This window comes from Pristiophorus japonicus, chromosome 7, assembly GCF_044704955.1.
Source record: "Pristiophorus japonicus isolate sPriJap1 chromosome 7, sPriJap1.hap1, whole genome shotgun sequence".
Taxonomy (NCBI): Eukaryota; Metazoa; Chordata; class Chondrichthyes; family Pristiophoridae; genus Pristiophorus; species Pristiophorus japonicus.
In genome coordinates this window covers 30,488,961-30,508,178 of record NC_091983.1, presented here as the reverse complement: position 1 = coordinate 30,508,178, position 19,218 = coordinate 30,488,961, and the positions used below count along the sequence as shown (strand labels likewise).

Sequence of the window (19,218 nt, the reverse complement as noted above, 5' to 3'; positions counted from 1 at the left end):
AACCCACACACACCCACCTCACACCACCTCACACCCACCTCACACCCACCTCACACCCACCTCACATCCAACCCACACACAACCCACACACAACCCACACACACCCACTCACACCCACCTCACACCCACCTCACACCCACCTCACACCCACCTCACACCCACCTCACATCCAACCCACACACAACCCACACACAACCCACACACACCCACTCACACCCACCTCACACCCACCTCACACCCACCTCACACCCACCTCACACCCACCTCAAACCCAACCCACACACAACCCACACACACCCACCTCACACCCACCTCACACCCACCCCACACACAACCCACACACAACCCACACACACCCACCTCACACCACCTCACACCCACCTCACACCACCTCACACCCACCTCACACCCACCTCACACCCAACCCACACACAACCCACACACACCCACATCACACTCTCCTCACACCCACCTCACACCCACCTCACACCCACCTCACACCCACTCACACCCACCTCACAACCACCTCACACCCAACCCACACACACCCACCTCACACCCACCTCACACCACCTCACACCCACCTCACACCCACCTCACACCCAACCCACACACAACCCACACACACCCACCTCACACCCACCTCACACCTACCTCACACCCACCTCACACCACCTCACACCCACCTCACACCCACCTCACACCCACCTCACACCACCTCACACCCACCTCACACCCACCTCACACCCACCTCACACCCAACCCACACACAACCCACACACAACCCACACACACCCACTCACACCCTCCTCACACCCACCTCATACCCACCTCACACCCACCTCACACCCACCTCACACCCACCTCACACCCACTCACACCCTCCTCACACCCTCCTCACACCCACTCACACCCTCCTCTCACCCACCTCACACCCACCTCACACCCACCTCACACCCACCTCACACCCACTCACACCCTCCTCACACCCACCTCACACCACCTCACACCCACCTCACACCCACCTCACACCCACCTCACACCCACCTCACACCACCTCACACCCACCTCACACCCAACCCACACACACCCACCTCACACCACCTCACACCCACCTCACACCCACCTCACACCCAACCCACACACACCCACCTCACACCACCTCACACCCACCTCACACCCACCTCACACCCAACCCACACACAACCCACACACACCCACTCACACCCACCTCACACCCACCTCACACCCACCTCACACCACCTCACACCCACCTCACACCCACCTCACACCCACCTCAAACCCACCTCAAACCCAACCCACACACAACCCACACACACCCACCTCACACCACCTCACACCCTCCTCACACCCACCTCACACCCACCTCACACCCACCTCACACCCAACCCACACACAACCCACACACACCCACCTCACACCCACCTCACACCCACCTCATACCTACCTCACACCCACCTCACACCACCTCACACCACCTCACACCCACCTCACACCACCTCACACCCACCTCACACCCACCTCACACACAACCCACACACAACCCACACACACCCACTCACACCCTCCTCACACCCACCTCACACCCACCTCACACCCACCTCACACCAACCAGTGGCATAACTAGAGGATGTGGGCCCCAGTGCAAACATACATTTTTTTTATAAATCACAGAATGACGGTGAAAAATGCAGCCGGCCAGGGAAGACTCCGTGCAGCCGCCCCTCGAGTGAGGGGGTCCGGGGGGCCGAAGAGGGAATTCGGGGTCTGGGGAAGTTGGTGTGAGGGGGAGCCGGCACCGGTGTGAGGGAGGGCTTACGGGGTGGGGGGGGTTACCGCGGGGTCCGGGAGCGGAGCTGAACCGGATGCGGACAGTGGGATGTTGGCGCTCCAGGCTCGGGCTTTGTACGATTTCCAGAGCGAGAATGTGGGCGAGATCTCGGTGCGGGGGGGGGGGGGGAGACGAGGTGCGAACCATGTACAGCGAGCATGACATCGAGGGCTGGCTGGCCGGGGCCAACAGCCGCGGCCAGAGGGGCCTCTTCCCGGCCTGATGTGTGCAGATCCTGCGGGCCGGGAGCGGGGGCGACGATGTGCCCAGAGTATGTCAACGTGCCGAATGGTTGCTACCACAGCCCAGTGCCGCCTCAGCCTCAGCTCCCCAGCGGCTTCCCCTTACCGGCCTGCTGGAATGAGGGGGGGGGTCGGTATCATTCCTCCTCCTCGGCCGCCACCTCCTTCTCCTAGAGCATGGCCAGGGTCAGCAGGAACCTCAACCGCTTCTCCACCTTCGTCAAGTCGGGCAGCAAGGCGTTCATCTTGGGCGAGGTGGCCGGCTTCGTCAAGGACAGCGACAAGATTAGCATGGTGGCCAGCCCGGATGACCCCGAGTGGCAGGAGAACCCTCCCCCCGTTGGCCTGCTCCATCGACGAGCCCACCGAGCAAACTAAGTTCAAGGGCATCAAGAGCAACATCTCATACCGCCTGGTGCCCAGCCACACCCAGTGCTCCGGTCAACCGGCGATACAAACACTTCGACTGGCAATACGGCCGGCTGGTGGAGAATTCCTCACCATCTCGGTGCCCCACATCCCCGAGAAGCAAGCCACCGGCCGCTTCGAGGAGAACTTCATCTCCAAGCGGGAGAAAGGGCTGACCCTATGGATGAAGCACATGACGAGCCACCCGGTGCTGGCCCGCTGCGACGCCATCCAGCACTTCCTCGCCTGCAATGACGAGAAGGCTTGGAAGCAGGGCAAGAGGAAAGCCAGAGAAGGACCACATGGTGGGGGGCAACTTCTTCCTGACGTTCACCATCCCGCAGAGCCCCCTCGAGCTGCAGGAGATGGAGAGCAGGGTTCAATGGGTTCAAAACTTTCACCAAGAGGATGGACCAGAGCATTTTCCAGCGAAGCCACACCACCAACGAGTTCGCGAGGAAGCAAGTGGTGGGCCCCCCCTTCAGACGAGGGCCCCAATGTCACTGCATTGGCTGCGTTGGTGTAGTTACACCACTGACACCAACCCACACCCTCTTCACTCATTCACACCCATCTCACATCAAAACTCACACCCTGCTCACACTCTCCTCACACCCTCCTCACATCCTCACACTCTCCTCAAACCCCCCTCACACCCATTCCCATCACACACGCCCTCGCATACCCCTCACACCCCCCTCACACTGCCCCCACATCCTCCCCACACCCACTCTCACACCCCCCCTCATACCCCCCTCATACCCTCCTCACACCCACCTCACACCCTCCTCACACCCTCCTCACCCCCACTCACAAACTTCTCACACCCTCCTCACTCACCTCACACGCTCCTCACAACCTCACATCCCCCTTACACCCTTACACCCCCCTCACACCCTTCTCACACCCTCACAACCACCTCACACCCCCACACACCCCCTCACACCCACCTCACACCCACCTCACACCCTCCTCACACTCTCACACCCTCCTCACACCTCAAATAATGAAGCAGTCCATGCTCACCTGCAGCAAGAACTGGACAATATTCTGACTTGGGCTGATAAGTGGTAGTAACATTCGCACCTCACAAATGCCAGGGAATGACCATCTCCAACAAGAGAGAGTCTAACCAGCTCGCGATTTTATCGAATGGCACTACCATCACTGAATCCTCTACCAACATCCAGTGGATCACAATTGACCAGAAAATCACAATGGACCAGCTATTTTGTGGGAAGTGATTCACTTCCTGATTCCCCAAAAGTTTTCCAAGACACGAGTGTGATGGAATACTCTCCACTTGCCTGGATGAGTGCAGCTCCAACAACACTCAAGAAGCATAACACCATCCAGGACAAAGCAGCCCATCACTACTTTCAACATTCAGTCCCTCCACCAGTTTTGCTGAAGGGCAAAGGCCTTTCCTCGAGATCTCACTTGGTATGGAGGACACATTATCAAATGATTACATCAGCGCAATGTGGCTGCAGTGTGTACCATCAACAAGATGCACTGCAGCCCTCGCCAAGGTTTCATCGGCAGCTCCTCCCAAACCCGCGACCTCTACCACCTGGAAGGACAAGGGCAGCAGGCGCATGGGAACACCATCACCTCCAAGTTGCTCTCCAACACCATCCTGACTTGGAAATATAATATTGTTCCTTCATCATCACTGGGTCAAAATCCTGGAACTCCCTCTCTCACAGCACTGTGGGAGTACCTTCACCACAAGGACTGCAGCGGTTCAAGAAGGCGGCTCACCATCACCTTCTCAAGGGTAATTAGGGATGGTCAATAAATGCTGGCCTTGTCAGCGACGTCCACATCCTGTGAATGAATAAACAAAAATAAACCCTTCTCACCCCTTCTCACACCCTCTTCACACCCTCCTTAACCCCTCCTCAACACCCTTTGCAAATCCCTCCTCACATTCTCCACACATTCTTGCTTCATCAGCCATGTAACGGAGAGTTTAATTTTTGCATTGCTCCATCAGTAGCCCACACAATCTTTTCTGTCTCATGATTTTTTTATACTAGACACTTTTTTGCTCCCAAATAGCCTTTGGGAAGGCTATGAAATTGAAATCTTGGCAAACTTTGTAAAATCTGGAACATAACAACATAAGAATGTAAGAATTAGAAGCAGGAGTAGGTCATTCAGCCGCCTGATACTGCTCTGCAATTCAACAAGATCATGGCCGATCTTTTACCTCAACTCCACTTTTCTGCACTATCCCCATATCCCTTGATTCCCTTAATATCCAAAAATCTATCGATCTTGGTCTTGAATATACTCAAAGATTGAGCTACCACAGCCCTCTGGGGTAGAGAGTTCCAAAGATTCATCACCCTCTGACTGAAGACGTTTCTCCTCATCTCAGTCCTAAATGGCTGACCCCTTATTCTGAGACTGTGACCCCTTATTCCAGACTCCCCAGCCAGAGGAAACATCCTCCCTGTAACTACCCTGTCAAGTCCTATAAGAATTTTGTATGTTTCAATGAGATCACCTCTCATTCTTCTAAACTCTAGAGAATATAGGCCTAGTCTACTCAATCTCTCCTCAAAGGACAACCCCCCATCCCAGGAATCAGTCTGGTGAATCTTTGTTGCACTCCCTCTATTGCAAGTATATCCTTCCTTAGGTAAGGAGACCAAAACTGTGCAAAATACTCCAGGTGCGGTCTCAACAGGGCTTTATAAGAGCATAAGAAATAGGACCAGGAGTAGGCCATTTGGTTCCTTGAGCCTGCGCTGCCGTTCAATAAGATCATGGCTGATCTGATCTTGGCCTCAACTCCACTTCCCTGCCCACTCCCTGTAATCCTTAACTCCCTTAAACTCAAATCCTCTTGTAATAAAAGCCAACATACAATTTGCTTTCTTAATTGCTTGCTGTACCTGCATGTTAACTTTCAGTGATTTGTATACAAGGACACCCAGATCCCACTGAAAACCAACATTTCCTAATCTCTCACCATTTAAAAAAATACTCTGCTTTTCTATTTGTCCTACCAAAGTGGATAACTTCACATTTGTCCACACTATATTCCATTTGCCATGTTATTGCCCACTCACTTAGCCTGTCTATATCCCCTTGTTGACAAGAGGCTCCTGAGGTATGCTCTTATCAACAAGAGCAGACATTGACGACGAGATCCAACAGCGCCTCCAGTGCGCCAGTGCAGCCTTCGGCCGCCCGAGAAAAAGAGTGTTTGAAGACCAGGCCCTCAAATCTGCCACCAGGCTCATGGTCTACAGGGCCGTAGTAATACTCACCCTCCTGTATGGTTCAGAGACATGGACCATGTACAGTAGACACCTCAAGTCACTGGAGAAATACCACCAACGATGTCTCCGCAAGATCCTACAAATCCCCTGGGAGGACAGACGCACCAACATTAGCGTCCTTGACCAGGCCAACATCCCCAGCATTGAAGCACTGACCACACTTGATCAGCTCCGCTGGGCAGACCACATTGTTCGCATGCCAGGCACGAGACTCCCAAAGCAAATGCTCTACTCGGAACTCCTTCACAGCAAACGAGCAGAGGAAACATTACAAGGACACCCTCAAAGCCTCCTTGATAAAGTGCAATATCCCCAGTGACACCTGGGAGTCCCTGGCCAAAGACTGCCCTAAGAGGAGGAAGTGCATCCGGGAGGGCGCTGAGCACCTTGAGCCTCAATGCCGCGAGCATGCAGAAATCAAGTGTAGGCAGCGGAAAGAGCGTGCGGCGAACCAGTCCCACCCACCCCTTCCCTCAACGACTATCTGTCCCACCTGTGACAGGGACTCATTTTAAGAGTAGAAGCAAGTCGTCCTCGATTCTGAGGGACTGCCTATGATGATGATGACTATAATCCCTTGAAGTCTCTTTGCATCCTCCTCACAACTTACATTCCCACCTAGCTTTGTATCATCAGCAAATTTGGATATATTACATTTGGTCCCCTCATCTAAATCATTGATATAAATTGTGAGTAGCTGGAACCCAAGCACTGATCCTTGCGGTACCCCATAAGTTACCGTCTGCCAACCCGAAAATCACCCGTTTATTCCTACGCTCTGCTTTTTGTCCGTTAACCAATCCTCAATCCATGCAAGTATTTACCCCAATCCCATGAGCCCTAATTTTGTTCAATAACCTTTTGTGTAGCATCTTATTGAATGCCTTTTGAAAATCCAAATACTCCACATCCACTGGTCCCCCGTTATCTATTCTGGTAGTTACAACCTCAAAAAATGTTGGCAAACTTGATTTCCCTTTCATGAATCTGTGTTGGCTCTGCCCAATCCTATTATTGTTTTCTAAATGCCCTGTTAACTCGTCCTTAATAATAGATTCTAGTATTTTCCCTACGACTGATGTCAGGCTAACTGGTTTGTGGTTCCCCGTTTTCTCCCTCCCTCCTTCCTTAAATAGTGGGGTTACATTTGCTATCTTCCAATCTGCGGGAAATGATCTAGAATCTATGGAATTTTGGAAGATGACAACATCATCATAGGCAGGCCCTCGAAACCGAGGAAGACTTGCTTCCCCTCTAAAAGTGAATTCTCAGGTGACTGAACAATCCAATATGGGAATTACAGTCTCTGTCACAGGTGGAATGGACAGTCGTTGAGGGAAAGGGTGGGTGGGGGGCCTAGTTTGCCGCACGCTCCTTCCGCTACCTGCGCTTGATTTCTGCATGCTCTCGGTGTCAAGACTCGAGGTGCTCAGCACCCTCCCAGATGCTCTTTCTCCACTTAGGGCGGTCTTTGGCCAGGGATTCCCAGGTGTCGGTGGGGATGTTGCACTTTATCAAGGAGGCTTTGAGGGTGTCCTTAAAATGTTTCCTCTGCCCACCTGGGGCTCGCTTGCCATGTAGGAGTTCCGAGTAGAGCGCTTGCTTTGGGAGTCTTATGTCAGGCATGCGGACGATGTGGCCCGCTCAACGGAGTTGGTGGAGTGTGGTCAGTGCTTCGATGCAGGGGATGTTGGCCTGATAGAGAACACTTTCACCTCTTTCAAAACTCTAGAATGTTGATCATCAGGTCTAGGGGATTTATCAGCTTTCAGTCCCATTAATTTCTCCAGCACTATTTTCTTACTTATATTAATTTCTTTCAGTTCCACATTCTCGCTGGAGAATTTTATTACTCCAATATGTGTTTTTTTTAAATGTCACATCCCATTAAATTTTTCCAACAAGATACATGATTTCCTGGCACTCAGGTGAGCTTCCTGCACCACATCCTGTATGGGCAGATCATCGCTCGTCCAATGGGGCAGAGGCTAATCCTGCTGGATCTGTGTACAATTTGCAATATTCACATAATTGTGCCCAAAACTGCACATAATAATAATACATCCAGCCTTACCAATGATTTATATAATGAAAAACATGTTTGGACTTGTTGACAAATGCCCTTTTGATATTCTAGTCTCTAATTTGCTTTGTTTATAATGGCCCTGAATTTGCGGTCCCTACGAGGTGCCCATGTGCCCGTAGGGGCTGTACAAGTTCCGGGTTTAGGCATGCACTGTGCAAGAGCTTAAACCCGGAACTTGTGATCTGTCAAGAATCCGCCTGACAAATCGCCCGCATCGGAATGTAAAGGGCCTCCGTGGGCAGAGACTTGGGCTATTTGCTCAACTCCTGCCCAGTGAATGTCCTTCCAATTCTTACGACTGATAAAAAGACCTGCTTTTATCAGTGTAAGAATTTTAAAGAACAGAATAATACATTTAAAAAATTAATTTAAACATTTTAAATTCTATTAAATAAGGTAAGTTTATTTTTAGACTCGTTAAAATATGTACATTTATTTTTCAAAAAATTAAATTTTTTGTTTCAAATAATTCATTAAATTCCATTTTGATTAATTAAAAAAAAAAATTATCTTAAGTGCTTTTGTGTTTGAGGGTATTCCCATTCATATTCATGGTGATTGGAATCACCGTAAGTATGAAAGGGGAGACCCCTACTCTGATAGGTTGGGCCGGCCCACATGATCCCAGTGATGCATACGAAGCACCTACGCTGCTGGGATATGCAGGCCTTCGCATGGAAGCCCAGGACCAGAAGTCTCGGAAACTCCGGGAACAACGGGCACTTTCATAGAAATTTTTGCGGTCAGAGGCGTCCGCCAGCGGGAAGCCTCCAACCGCAAATTCTGGGCCCATAGCTTCAGAATAACTCCAATTTCAATGAAAAAAGAATTGTGATTTTTTGAGGATGCAAACAGGATAAATTGAAAATAGTTAACATGTACTAGTAGTATGTCACCCATCAATAGGGATTATGTAACTAAAACCTACTGGGACTTTAATATCACTTGCTTGAATGTCATTGCCTGGCTTAAAGGGCTCAAACCCACGAAATCTCCAAAATCCTATATATCAGAGGGTGCTAACCGAGATTAGGGACAAAATCTACTAACAGTCATCATGAGGGAGTCAATGAGTGCAGGGATTGTAATAAAACTACCTTTTCTGAAGAAAGGTGATGAGACAAACCTGGATAACTACAGGTCATTCATCTTGTGTCAGTTACAGGCAAAATAATTTAACATTGGAATATAAGAATTAGGAGCAGGAGTAGGCCATACCAACCCTTGAGCCTGCTCCACTATTCAATAAGATCATGGCTGATCTTCGACCTCAACTCCACTTTTCCGCCCGATTCCCATATCCCTTGATTGCCCTAGAGTTTAAATTTGGGATGATGTTAAGGAGTACCTATCCGAAAATAACTTAGTAATTTGGGCCAATTCTGCCTGATTAAACTCCTTGACATTTTTCAGGAAGTGACATTTCAAATCGATGTTTGACAGCCCTATGATTTAGTGTCACTGGACTTCCAGAAAACCCTTGATAAAGTTCCACATGAAAGCTGCTACAGAAGCTTTAGGCAGTCCTGGATGGAACTTGGATAAGGAATTGGTTAAAGGAGAGGAAGCAGCAGGCACTAGTTAAGATAGCGATGTCAGGTTGGAGAAAATGTACTGATTGGAGTGTCCCAGTGATCAGTGCTGGGAATTGTACTGTTTGTGATCCACATAAATGCCTCAGATTCTAAACTAAATTTAAGTTGGTCAAGCTCAAGAGATACCAAACTGGGGGAGTAGAGTCTGATGAAACAGCTTAGGAATTTCACAGGAACTTAGACAATGTTTGCAAGTTGGCTTTACGATGACTCATGCAGTTTCGTACACAGCAATGCAAGTCTTATGTATTGGAAGGAAAAATAGGGGGCATAATTAATGAATAGTCAATCTAGGAGAAAGGCTGAAAGAGATGGCAGAGCGATAGTAGACTCTACACTGTTCATCACCAGTCAGTCCGGAGCAGTAACTCACAGAGCAAACAGAATACTGAGCTATATTGCCAAGTAAATAGAATTTAAGTCTGAGACAATTATGATGAGGTTGTATGGTGCTCTGGTCAAATCACAGCTTGAATATTCATTCAATCCTGGTCACAAGGGAAAAATCCAACCCTTGGAATAATAGAGGTGGCAACGAGATTGATCCCCAGTTTCAAAGGCCTGAGCTTTGAGGAAATGTTGCAATAGTTTGAACTCCTCAACCTTGGAAGAAGGCATATGAGAGGAGGTCTTATAGAATACTAAGATACTAAGTGGGATAGAAAATATTAAACCCGAGTACTGTTTCAAATTAAGCCATTACTGCTGGACAAGTGGACAAAGGTAGAAATGGGCAAAAGGCAAGTTCAGGACTGCTGTTAGGACGCACTTTACGCAAAGAGTGATCAATATCTGGAACTGTAAGGAAAAACTCTGGGTATTCAAGGGGCAGTTGGACTTTGTGAGATGGGTTTGGAGATTTCGAAGAAAGGAGGACCCAAATGGGCAAAAAGGTCTCCTCTGCGGTTAACTTTTGTGATGATCAATAATCACACCCAATTCCTTACACTTTTCCAAATTTTCTAATGGGCATTGCTTCATGGTGTACACAAGCTGCCTGTTTCCGGTTCCAATTTGCATTGTCCTCCATTCATCAAAATTAAATTTGACCTGCCATTAAGTCCATGGGCTGTATTTTTGTTTGGGTTCCGCCTCGGTTAGCAACTCGGAGGGGCGGTAACGGCTCTAGAAATGGTTACTGCCCTGACGGCCAGCTGCCAGCGCCCTGCCAGGACACTTGGTGCCGGCTTTGCAGTGGTGCTGAGCAGTACTGTCCCCGGTTTCGACAGCGTTGTGAAATTTGGTTGGACCGGCTCCCGTAGCGCCCCGTAGTGAGACCGCCTGGGAAAGTGGGCGGTCTGAGCTATTCCGGCAGCAGTGAGGGAAGGGATGATGCATGAGGTAACTGTGATCGTTTTTTTGTTTTCTTTTTGCGATTTATCGTTATTTGGGGTCAGTAATAGATTGGAAATGTTTTAGTGTTTTTTGTGTCCCGATTATTTTTTTTTGCAGGGAGGGAGGCCTCTCATATGGTGCTCTGAAGCCGGCTCTTCAGCAATGGATTTTCAGTTGCTCACCCGGCCTAGCGCCCTATGAGAGGTGTAGAATGCCCCTCTTAATGCTCTACTCCACACTCAGAGCCCAGCTGCTGAACTTTGTGGATACCGACGCAAACTTTACCGCCCGCCACCATTATCGCCCTAAGAAGCCTCCAACCGAAAATCCAGCCTTGTGTTTAATTGATGTGCTTCTTTTGAAGATTTCCATGTCTCTTACAGTTATTTGTCAGTTACTATATAGCTTGGTAAAATCAGATATTCTCCCTTTTTGATTCCTTGTGATCAGTTAGTTTTATATCAAGCTAGTCAACTTGCCATTAATTTGATGAGCTGTAACTTTCTTTAAAAGTCTCACAGGTGGAATCACCATAAGTATAAATGGGGAGACCCCTACTTTAGTAGGTTGGGCCAGCCCACATGATCCCAGTGATGCGTACGAAGTGCCTACACTGCTGGGATACATGAAGCCCTGCGTAGAGGCCCAGGACCAGAATCTCCAAAACTCCGGGAACAACAGGTACTTTCTTAGAAATTTTTGTGGTCGGAGGCTTCCGCCTACGGGAAGCCTCCGACCGCAAATCCTGGGCCAATATTTGAATGCTGGCAGCTCCCACAACATAGCACTCTCCCAGTACAACATGGAAGTGTCAGCCTAGTTACACGATCGAGTCCTGTGGCAGGCTCAAGCCAACAACCTTCTTCCCCAGAGGCTAAAATGCCATTAGCTAAAGCAAGCTGACCATGGAACCAGGAAGAAAGGGTTACTGACAATACTGTGATGGCCTAGATATGGTGCAGTTTCCACAATGATGCTATGCGTTGCAATTCTATGTCACAAGAAGTGTTCATGAAGAAACTTGTACTTTCAAGTTGCCAAAGCTTTGAACTTTGCAAATGAAGCAATTCAAGGATATGGGGTAATTTTCAATTCCGCTGTCTGGGCAGTAAAATGGCAGAGCAGACTGCCAGCCTATCATAGAAACTGTCTGATTTTAATCACACTCCAATCAGTGGGATGAAAATCAGCTGGGCTCTACAATGCATGGGTTTAAAATTACTATCATCTCATCTCACCTGAGCTTCACACTGGCTGCAGTGTAATGATAAAGTTTTAAAAGACTGCAGGCACTCTACTAGATTGCCCTTACACTTTTAATGGTAGTAGAAAACCTGACACACTTTTAATTACGCATGATTGGACCGGCACTTTTCTCAACCTTATTATTCTGTGGAGCCGGCTGTATAATTTAGCGCTGCAGACTAGTGCTATTCTAAAGTAGGGATCAGTGTTAACCTGATGCCTGCAGTACTAAAGGCCATAGAGCTATAGAAGGTCACTAAGACATGCATGTTTACAATGAATACACTGACACTTTAAAACAATAACAACTTGGATTTATATAGTGCTTTAAAGTAGTAAAAACATTCCAAGGAACTTCACGGGAGTGTTATCGTTATCAGACAGAACTTGACACCAAACCACATAAGGAGAAATTTGGACAGGTGACGAAAAGCTTGTTCAGAGAGGTGGGTTTTACAGAGTGTCTTAAAGGAGGGGAGTGCGGCAGAACATTTTAGTCAGGGAATTCCAGAGTTTAGGGCCTAGGCAGCTGAAGGCACAGCCGCCAATGGTGGAGCGATTAAAATTGGGGATGCGTAAGAGGCCAGAATTAGAGGAGTGCAGATATCGCGGAGGGTTGTGGGGCTGGAGGAGGTTACAGAGATAGGGCGGAGTGAGACAATGGAGGGATTTGAAAACAAGGATGAGAATTTAAAAATTTTAAGTTGCTGGACCGGGAGCCAGTGTAGATCAGTGAGTACAGGGGTGATGGGTGAGCGGAACCAGCTTGCACCTGATTGGGGAGTGGATGAAGAAAGCTCTATCATATTAGGATCAACATTAAACCAGGTGTATTGAATAAACACATGATGATTTTCAACATAACTCTCAAAGCAAGAACCCAAAAATGTTTCTTCCCTGGCCTACATTGTTTCTCCCTCAGATCTTATTTATCACCTCAGCTGCTTTCTAATAGAATGGAGAGAGATTTGTAGCCATGAAGCCTTCTCCAGAACCAAGTACAAAAAGGTTGTTTCAGATTTGATTTCTTCAGCGCAAAAAGGCATCCTTTTCCATAAGGAGGAAGGTCCAGTGAAAGTACTTGGTTGCCATGGAAAAATCTGATGGGTGGAGTGAGGGAAAAAAAGAACACTGATTTGTTCTCAGTCCACATCACTGGCTTTCAACTTTTCATCTGGATATTTTCAGTTTGACAAACCTTAGGTGTGCTACAACCCTTTCAGGTGTTGCACGTCCTTGTTGCCAGGGATCCTTGACAGTTGTTGTTGTCAGTAGCACCTGCTGTCTGCTCAGAATTAAAGTCATCAAGTAAAGAAAGATTTACCTTGCATTTACATAGCGCCTTTCGTGACCTCAGGACGTCTCAAGTCACTTCACAGCCAATGAAGTACTTTTGAAGTGTAGTCACTGTTGTAATATAGGAAACACAGCAGCCAATTTTCACACAGAAAGGTTCCACAAACATCACTGAGATAAATGTCCAGTGAATCTCTTTGAATGATGTTGTTTGAGGGATCAGTGTTGCCCAGGAGAAATCCACTAATCTTTTTTGAATAATGACATAGAATTCCACAGAACTTACAGTACAAAAACAGGACATTTGGCCCAACTAGTCTATGGTGTTATTCATGCTCCACAATAGCCTCCTTCCACACCTTTTCATCTAACTATATCAACATAACCATCTATTCCTTTCTGCCTTATGTGTTTATCTAGCTTCCCCGGCCTTCCATATTCCACGCTACCTAAACTTGAAGTCATCCAAAACTCAGCAGCCCGTGTACTAATCTGCACCAAGTCAAGGTCACCCATCACCCCTGTGCTTTCTGACCTACATTGGCTCCCAGTTAAACAACGCCTCGATTTCAAAATTCTCATCCCTGTTTACAAATCACTGTGTGGACTTGCCCCTTCCCTATCTCTGTAATCTTTTTCAGCCTCACAACCTCCCGAGATGTCTGAGCTCCTCAAATTCTGGCCTCTTGAATATCCCTCATTATAACTGCTCAACCATTGGTGGGCGTGCCTTCAGCTGCCTGGGCCCTAAGCTCTGGAACTCCCTCCCTAAACCTCTATGCCTCTGTAACTCTCTTTCCTCCTTTAAAATGCTCGTTAAAACCTACCTTTTAAACAAGCTTTTGATCATCTGCCTTTATTTCTATTGTGGCTCGGTGTTAAATTTATCTGTTTGTCTGTAACATTGTTGTGAAGCGCCTTGGGATGTTTTACGACGTTAAAGGTGCTATATAAATAAAAGTTGTTATTATTAGTATTATTATTATTAATAAATGCATCTATGCTGTTTGCCTCAACTACTACATGTGATAGCGAGTTCCATATTCTGACCACTCTCTGGGTAAAGATGTTTTGCCTGCATTCCCTATTGGATTTATTAGTGACGATCTTGTATTTATGACCCTTAGTTTACAAGAGGAAACATTTTCTGTGCATCTACTCTATCAAACCCTTTCATAATATTAAGGGGGTGAAATTGCCCTGTGGCCCATCCGGGGGAGCTAATCTTTCCGGCCCAGGTCAGTTAAGACCCGAGGGTGAAGTTGCCCCTTTGTGACCCGAAAATATGACTGCTCCGCGTAATGCTGACGCGTCACAACGCCCCTCCCCTTTATTTAAAAGGGAGGGTCGCTAAAAGGAAAAGCATCCGGGAGGGCACTGAACACCTCAAGTCTCTTCGCCGAGAGCAAGCTGAAGCCAAGCGTTGACAGCGGAAGGAGCCTGCGGCAACCCAGGCGCCCAACCCACCCGTCCCTTCAACCACCGTCTGCCCCACCTGTGACAGAGACTGTAGGTCCCGCATTGGACTCTTCAGTCACCTGAGAACTCATTTTTAGTGCGGAAGCAAGTCATCCTTGACTTCGAGGGACAGCCTAAGAAGAAGAAGATACTGGTTACACCTGGGCTTTTCAGGCCTGTATGGCTTGGTACTACAGTGGATGCTGATGTTTCACACTGAATTGTCTGTGGGGACAATAGAGACAGTGATTTAAATCACCTCTGTCCATTCATTCCTGCTCCTGGTGAGCTTTTCCAATAAAATATATGAACACATGAAAAGGATCTATCATGATCATTAGTTCACATGGAGTTTTAAAGTCTCCATAACTCTGGGAAATGAATGAAGGAAACTATCCCATCAGGCATTACTTCCAAAGACTGGGTTTAGTGCAACACAGCGAAGGATCTGGAGCAGATCTGTAACAAAGTTCTGGTTGCTAATCTAGGAAATAAAACCCAGATTTTCACACTACACCCACAGTGATCCCACCGAATGGTTTACTAGCCTAAAAACACAAACAAGCACATGATTTCCTTTAATAAAATGTATGCTTCAAGTGTTATTAAAACAACATTGAAAAGATGTCTGTGTTGGATGATTTATATTTCCACCTATTAGACTTATTCTAATTTATTTGGAAATGTATTGGTTGTAAGATATATAGCCAGTCTTATCCATGATTAAAACCTGCATAATATCAACTTCCACTGAGTATCTTCTAGTTCCTGAATGATTAAAGCTGATATTAAAATAATTGCTTGTGAGATTGCTTTCAAGATTTGTGTATAATTTTTACTCCAGTGCCAAATAATTCCTTAACCAAAGGTAATGGGGATGAATTTTCCTGCGGCTTATCCCACTCCACAGATTCATTTTTAATCGGTGTTAATGTGGCGGTAATGGCATCAACATGTGTTTGGTAGACATATCGATCCATTAATGTAGATGATCATCCCACTGCCACTTATAGAATGGCTTACCACTGGCCGCCGAATCGCCGGCCTGTGCCAGGTGTTGGCCCCTTTTAACATGAAAACCGGGGTTCTGTGATGTGCATTTGACCCTGATTGCCAATTTAGGATTGAACTTGTCAGACTGTGCGCTGTGCACTCTCCGACCAGTATCATTGGCGATAGGGCTGAAGAGGCCTTGGAAAGGTGGGTTTTAAATTATTGGTGTGAGTCCAGGAGGAGCACTAGCCCCACAAAAATAATCTGTGTCTCTGCCAACCCAGCCTTTCCCCCTCCCCAAGCGTGATGCCACCCCCCTCCCCCTCCGCCCCAATGACTTTTCATGTTGGTCACTAGGCGGGGCTGCCCGATACTGCTCCAGCCTGACTCCAGTGAGTTGCATCAGGACATAGGACCATAAGAGCAAGAGTAGGCCATTGAGTCTCTTGTGCCTGTTCTGCCATTCTTCAACAAGAGAATCAGCTTCTCTGTAACTATTCTACCAAATCCTTTAATAATTTTTGAGACCTCGATTAGTTCCGCCCCCACCCACCGCCCTCAACCTTCTAAACTCAAGGAGTACAAGCCCTCATAATTTAAACCTTTAAGCCCCGATATCATTCTGTACATCTCCAAGACTAGCGTACATTTCCCGAGGTTCAGTACCCAGAACTGAATGCAGTGCATGGAGCGTAACCAAGGCTCTGTACAACTTAAAGCCTCACTTCCTCACTTTGTAATCCAATTCCCTTGAGATAACGACCAACATTCCATTAGCCTTTTGGTTTATTCTTCGTACCTGTGCGCTTCCTGTAATTGATTTGTGTAAATAGACACCTAAATCCCTTTGATCCTCCACAGCTCCGAGTCACTCACCATTAAGAAAATATTCTGATTTATCTTTCTTGGATCAAAAGTGAATGACCTCAAACTTTCTTACATTGAACTCCATCTGCCACAATTTTGCCCACTCACTTAATCTATCAATGTCCCCTTTGCAACTTTCTGCTTCCATCTGCACTATTTGCTATTCCTCCTAAGAGCATCAACTGCAAACTTGGAAATACAGCTCTCTACCCCTTCATCAAGTCACTGATATATATGGTGAAAAACTGAGGCCCCAGTACAGATCCTTGGGGAAGACCACATGTCTCAACCCGACAATCAGTGTACATTCCCTTTATCCCAACTCTCTGTCTCATACCTCTCAACCAATTACTAACCCAAGTCACAAGGTTACCTCCATATCTGTATACTTACATTTTTGCCCATAATCGCTTGGGCAGAATATTAACAAATGTCTTCTGGATGTCCATATAGACAACATCCATAGACACTTCCCATATCTGCTACATGAATGGCCTCTTCAAAAAATTCAAACTGGATGTTTGCCGCCCACAGCTTACCAGTTCTGATTAAATGAGGGCCAGGCCTCAAAATGGCTTGGACCACTTGGAGGCCTAAAAGTTAAAATCAATCCCCACCATGGTAACGCCAGCGGAGGTTGGACAGAAGCTCCGTCTCTGCAGTTAAACAGAGTTACCACCAAATTTAAGGCAGCACAGCAGGAGAAGCCCTGAGGAAATTCACTGCCAATATATTTGTCTTTTTGTTGCCATTAACTGATGTTCGGATCCCGAAATGAGGATTAATAAATGTATTCTCTTTCTTGCAGACTGTCGCAGTCTCTGTATCTGTACTGACACTTAGCTGCATAGCACTGGACCGCTGGTATGCTATATGTCATCCACTTATGTTCAAAAGTACAGCCAAGCGAGCACGAAACAGCATAATAATGATATGGATTATATCCTGTGTACTAATGATTCCCCAGGCAATTGTAATGGAATGCAGCATCATGGTGCCAGAGTTAGCAAACAAAACGCTTTTATTCACCATCTGTGATGAGCACTGGGGAGGTAAAAACAATATTGTATTGTAGTACAGCTTATGTTTTATATAATAAATCACAAAAATACACACTGTAGGCAGAATTATTTTTTAAGCATTGATAATCATGCCTCTTCTGAGCTCCTTAGAACAAAATCATCCAGACTTAGTAATCATTATGTTGTGCCCTCTTTTTTGTTTGTTTTTATATGAAACAAAGAACAGAACTGCCGTAGTATGTGCCCTTCTGCTATACTGTCACAGCATTACATTTATGCCCATTGTTCAGCCAAGCCCAATGTGGCACTGAAAACCCGAGACACTACTCATAATCGGGCAAATCATGTCATTTCACTTTGCACCAATAATTGAACAATTCGCACTAATTGTCAGCAGTATAATCAGAATAAATGTGCCATGATTTTATTGTATGTTAATTATACTGAATATAAGGTGTGGAATAGTGATTTCTACATATATTAGAAAGAGAATTAATATGCACAAAAAGAAAAACAGCGAATGCTGGAAGTGTAAAAATAAAAACAGAAATGTCGAAAATGTACACCAGGTCAATCAGATTACAGAAGACAAGAAGGGTTAATGCTTCAGATGAACCCTTTATTAGTATTGGTGCTGGCCTTCTTATAGGACTGGCAAAGAGAGGAAGGAACAGCATCAGGTGCAGGGTAAGAGTTCAGATCTAACTAAATAGAGAAATACAAACAAAGAGGGAAATAATGGGTTTGGTAGCTTAATAACCAATTTTAAAACACTGGAAAGAGGTGTAAAATGTGCACTGCACAAAGGTCATCTCAAGTGGGAATTCAATAGTCAGGGAATTAAGAGACTGTGGCCTAGAAATTTGACTGTGCAGCACCCAAAAATGGCCTCCTAAGCCTCTAATACATTAGGCAGGGAGACCATGCTCATTATGAGCCGATAATGCACCTCCCGATCAGCATTCAGGGCTCATGTCGGAAACAGACACTAGGCTCTTTGCATATTCAAACAAGAGCTATACCGCCTGTTGGAAGCCCTCACTACTATATAGGTTTGCCTTGCAGGAAAATCAGATCTGCATGCAGCTTAACCAGCGGTCCTTAAACAGATTACTCAGGCCCCCACCAATAAGGTTAGTGTTTAAAATAGACTTACCTGAATATGGAGCCGGGACAAACAGGAGAGCTCCTCCCAACCCCACATTAAAACCAAGTGGGCTACTGCCGGCCACCACTCCCTCACTGTTGTGACCTTGACTCCTCCCCAATTGCCACCGACTGCTACCCGCCCTTCCTGATCACCGCTATTCCTCCCACCTCCTTCGTGGATGCCCATTAGGTGTCCACAGCTTGCCGGCTCAAAAATAATGACGTCCAATATCACGTGCGCCTCGGGACTATTCATTTAGGTGCGGGGATCGTTCCGTGCTCCCCCTGCATGTCCGTTTTTAGACTCGCTCGAATTTCTAGGCCAGTATCATTAAAAATCTATGTGGTCAGTCAACAGAATGGAAGTGAGCATA

At 46.9% G+C, this 19,218-nt stretch overlaps 1 protein-coding gene across 1 annotated transcript in view; it reads left to right on the top strand.

Moving 5' to 3' along the window:
* hcrtr2 (hypocretin (orexin) receptor 2) overlaps positions 1-19,218 on the top strand; it is a 91,759-nt gene that overhangs the window by 33,282 nt on the left and 39,259 nt on the right. Inside the window, exon 3 of the mRNA XM_070884341.1 lies at positions 17,482-17,725. Within this exon, the coding sequence (XP_070740442.1) occupies positions 17,482-17,725 (244 nt within the window). The remainder of the gene's footprint in view (positions 1-17,481; positions 17,726-19,218) is intronic.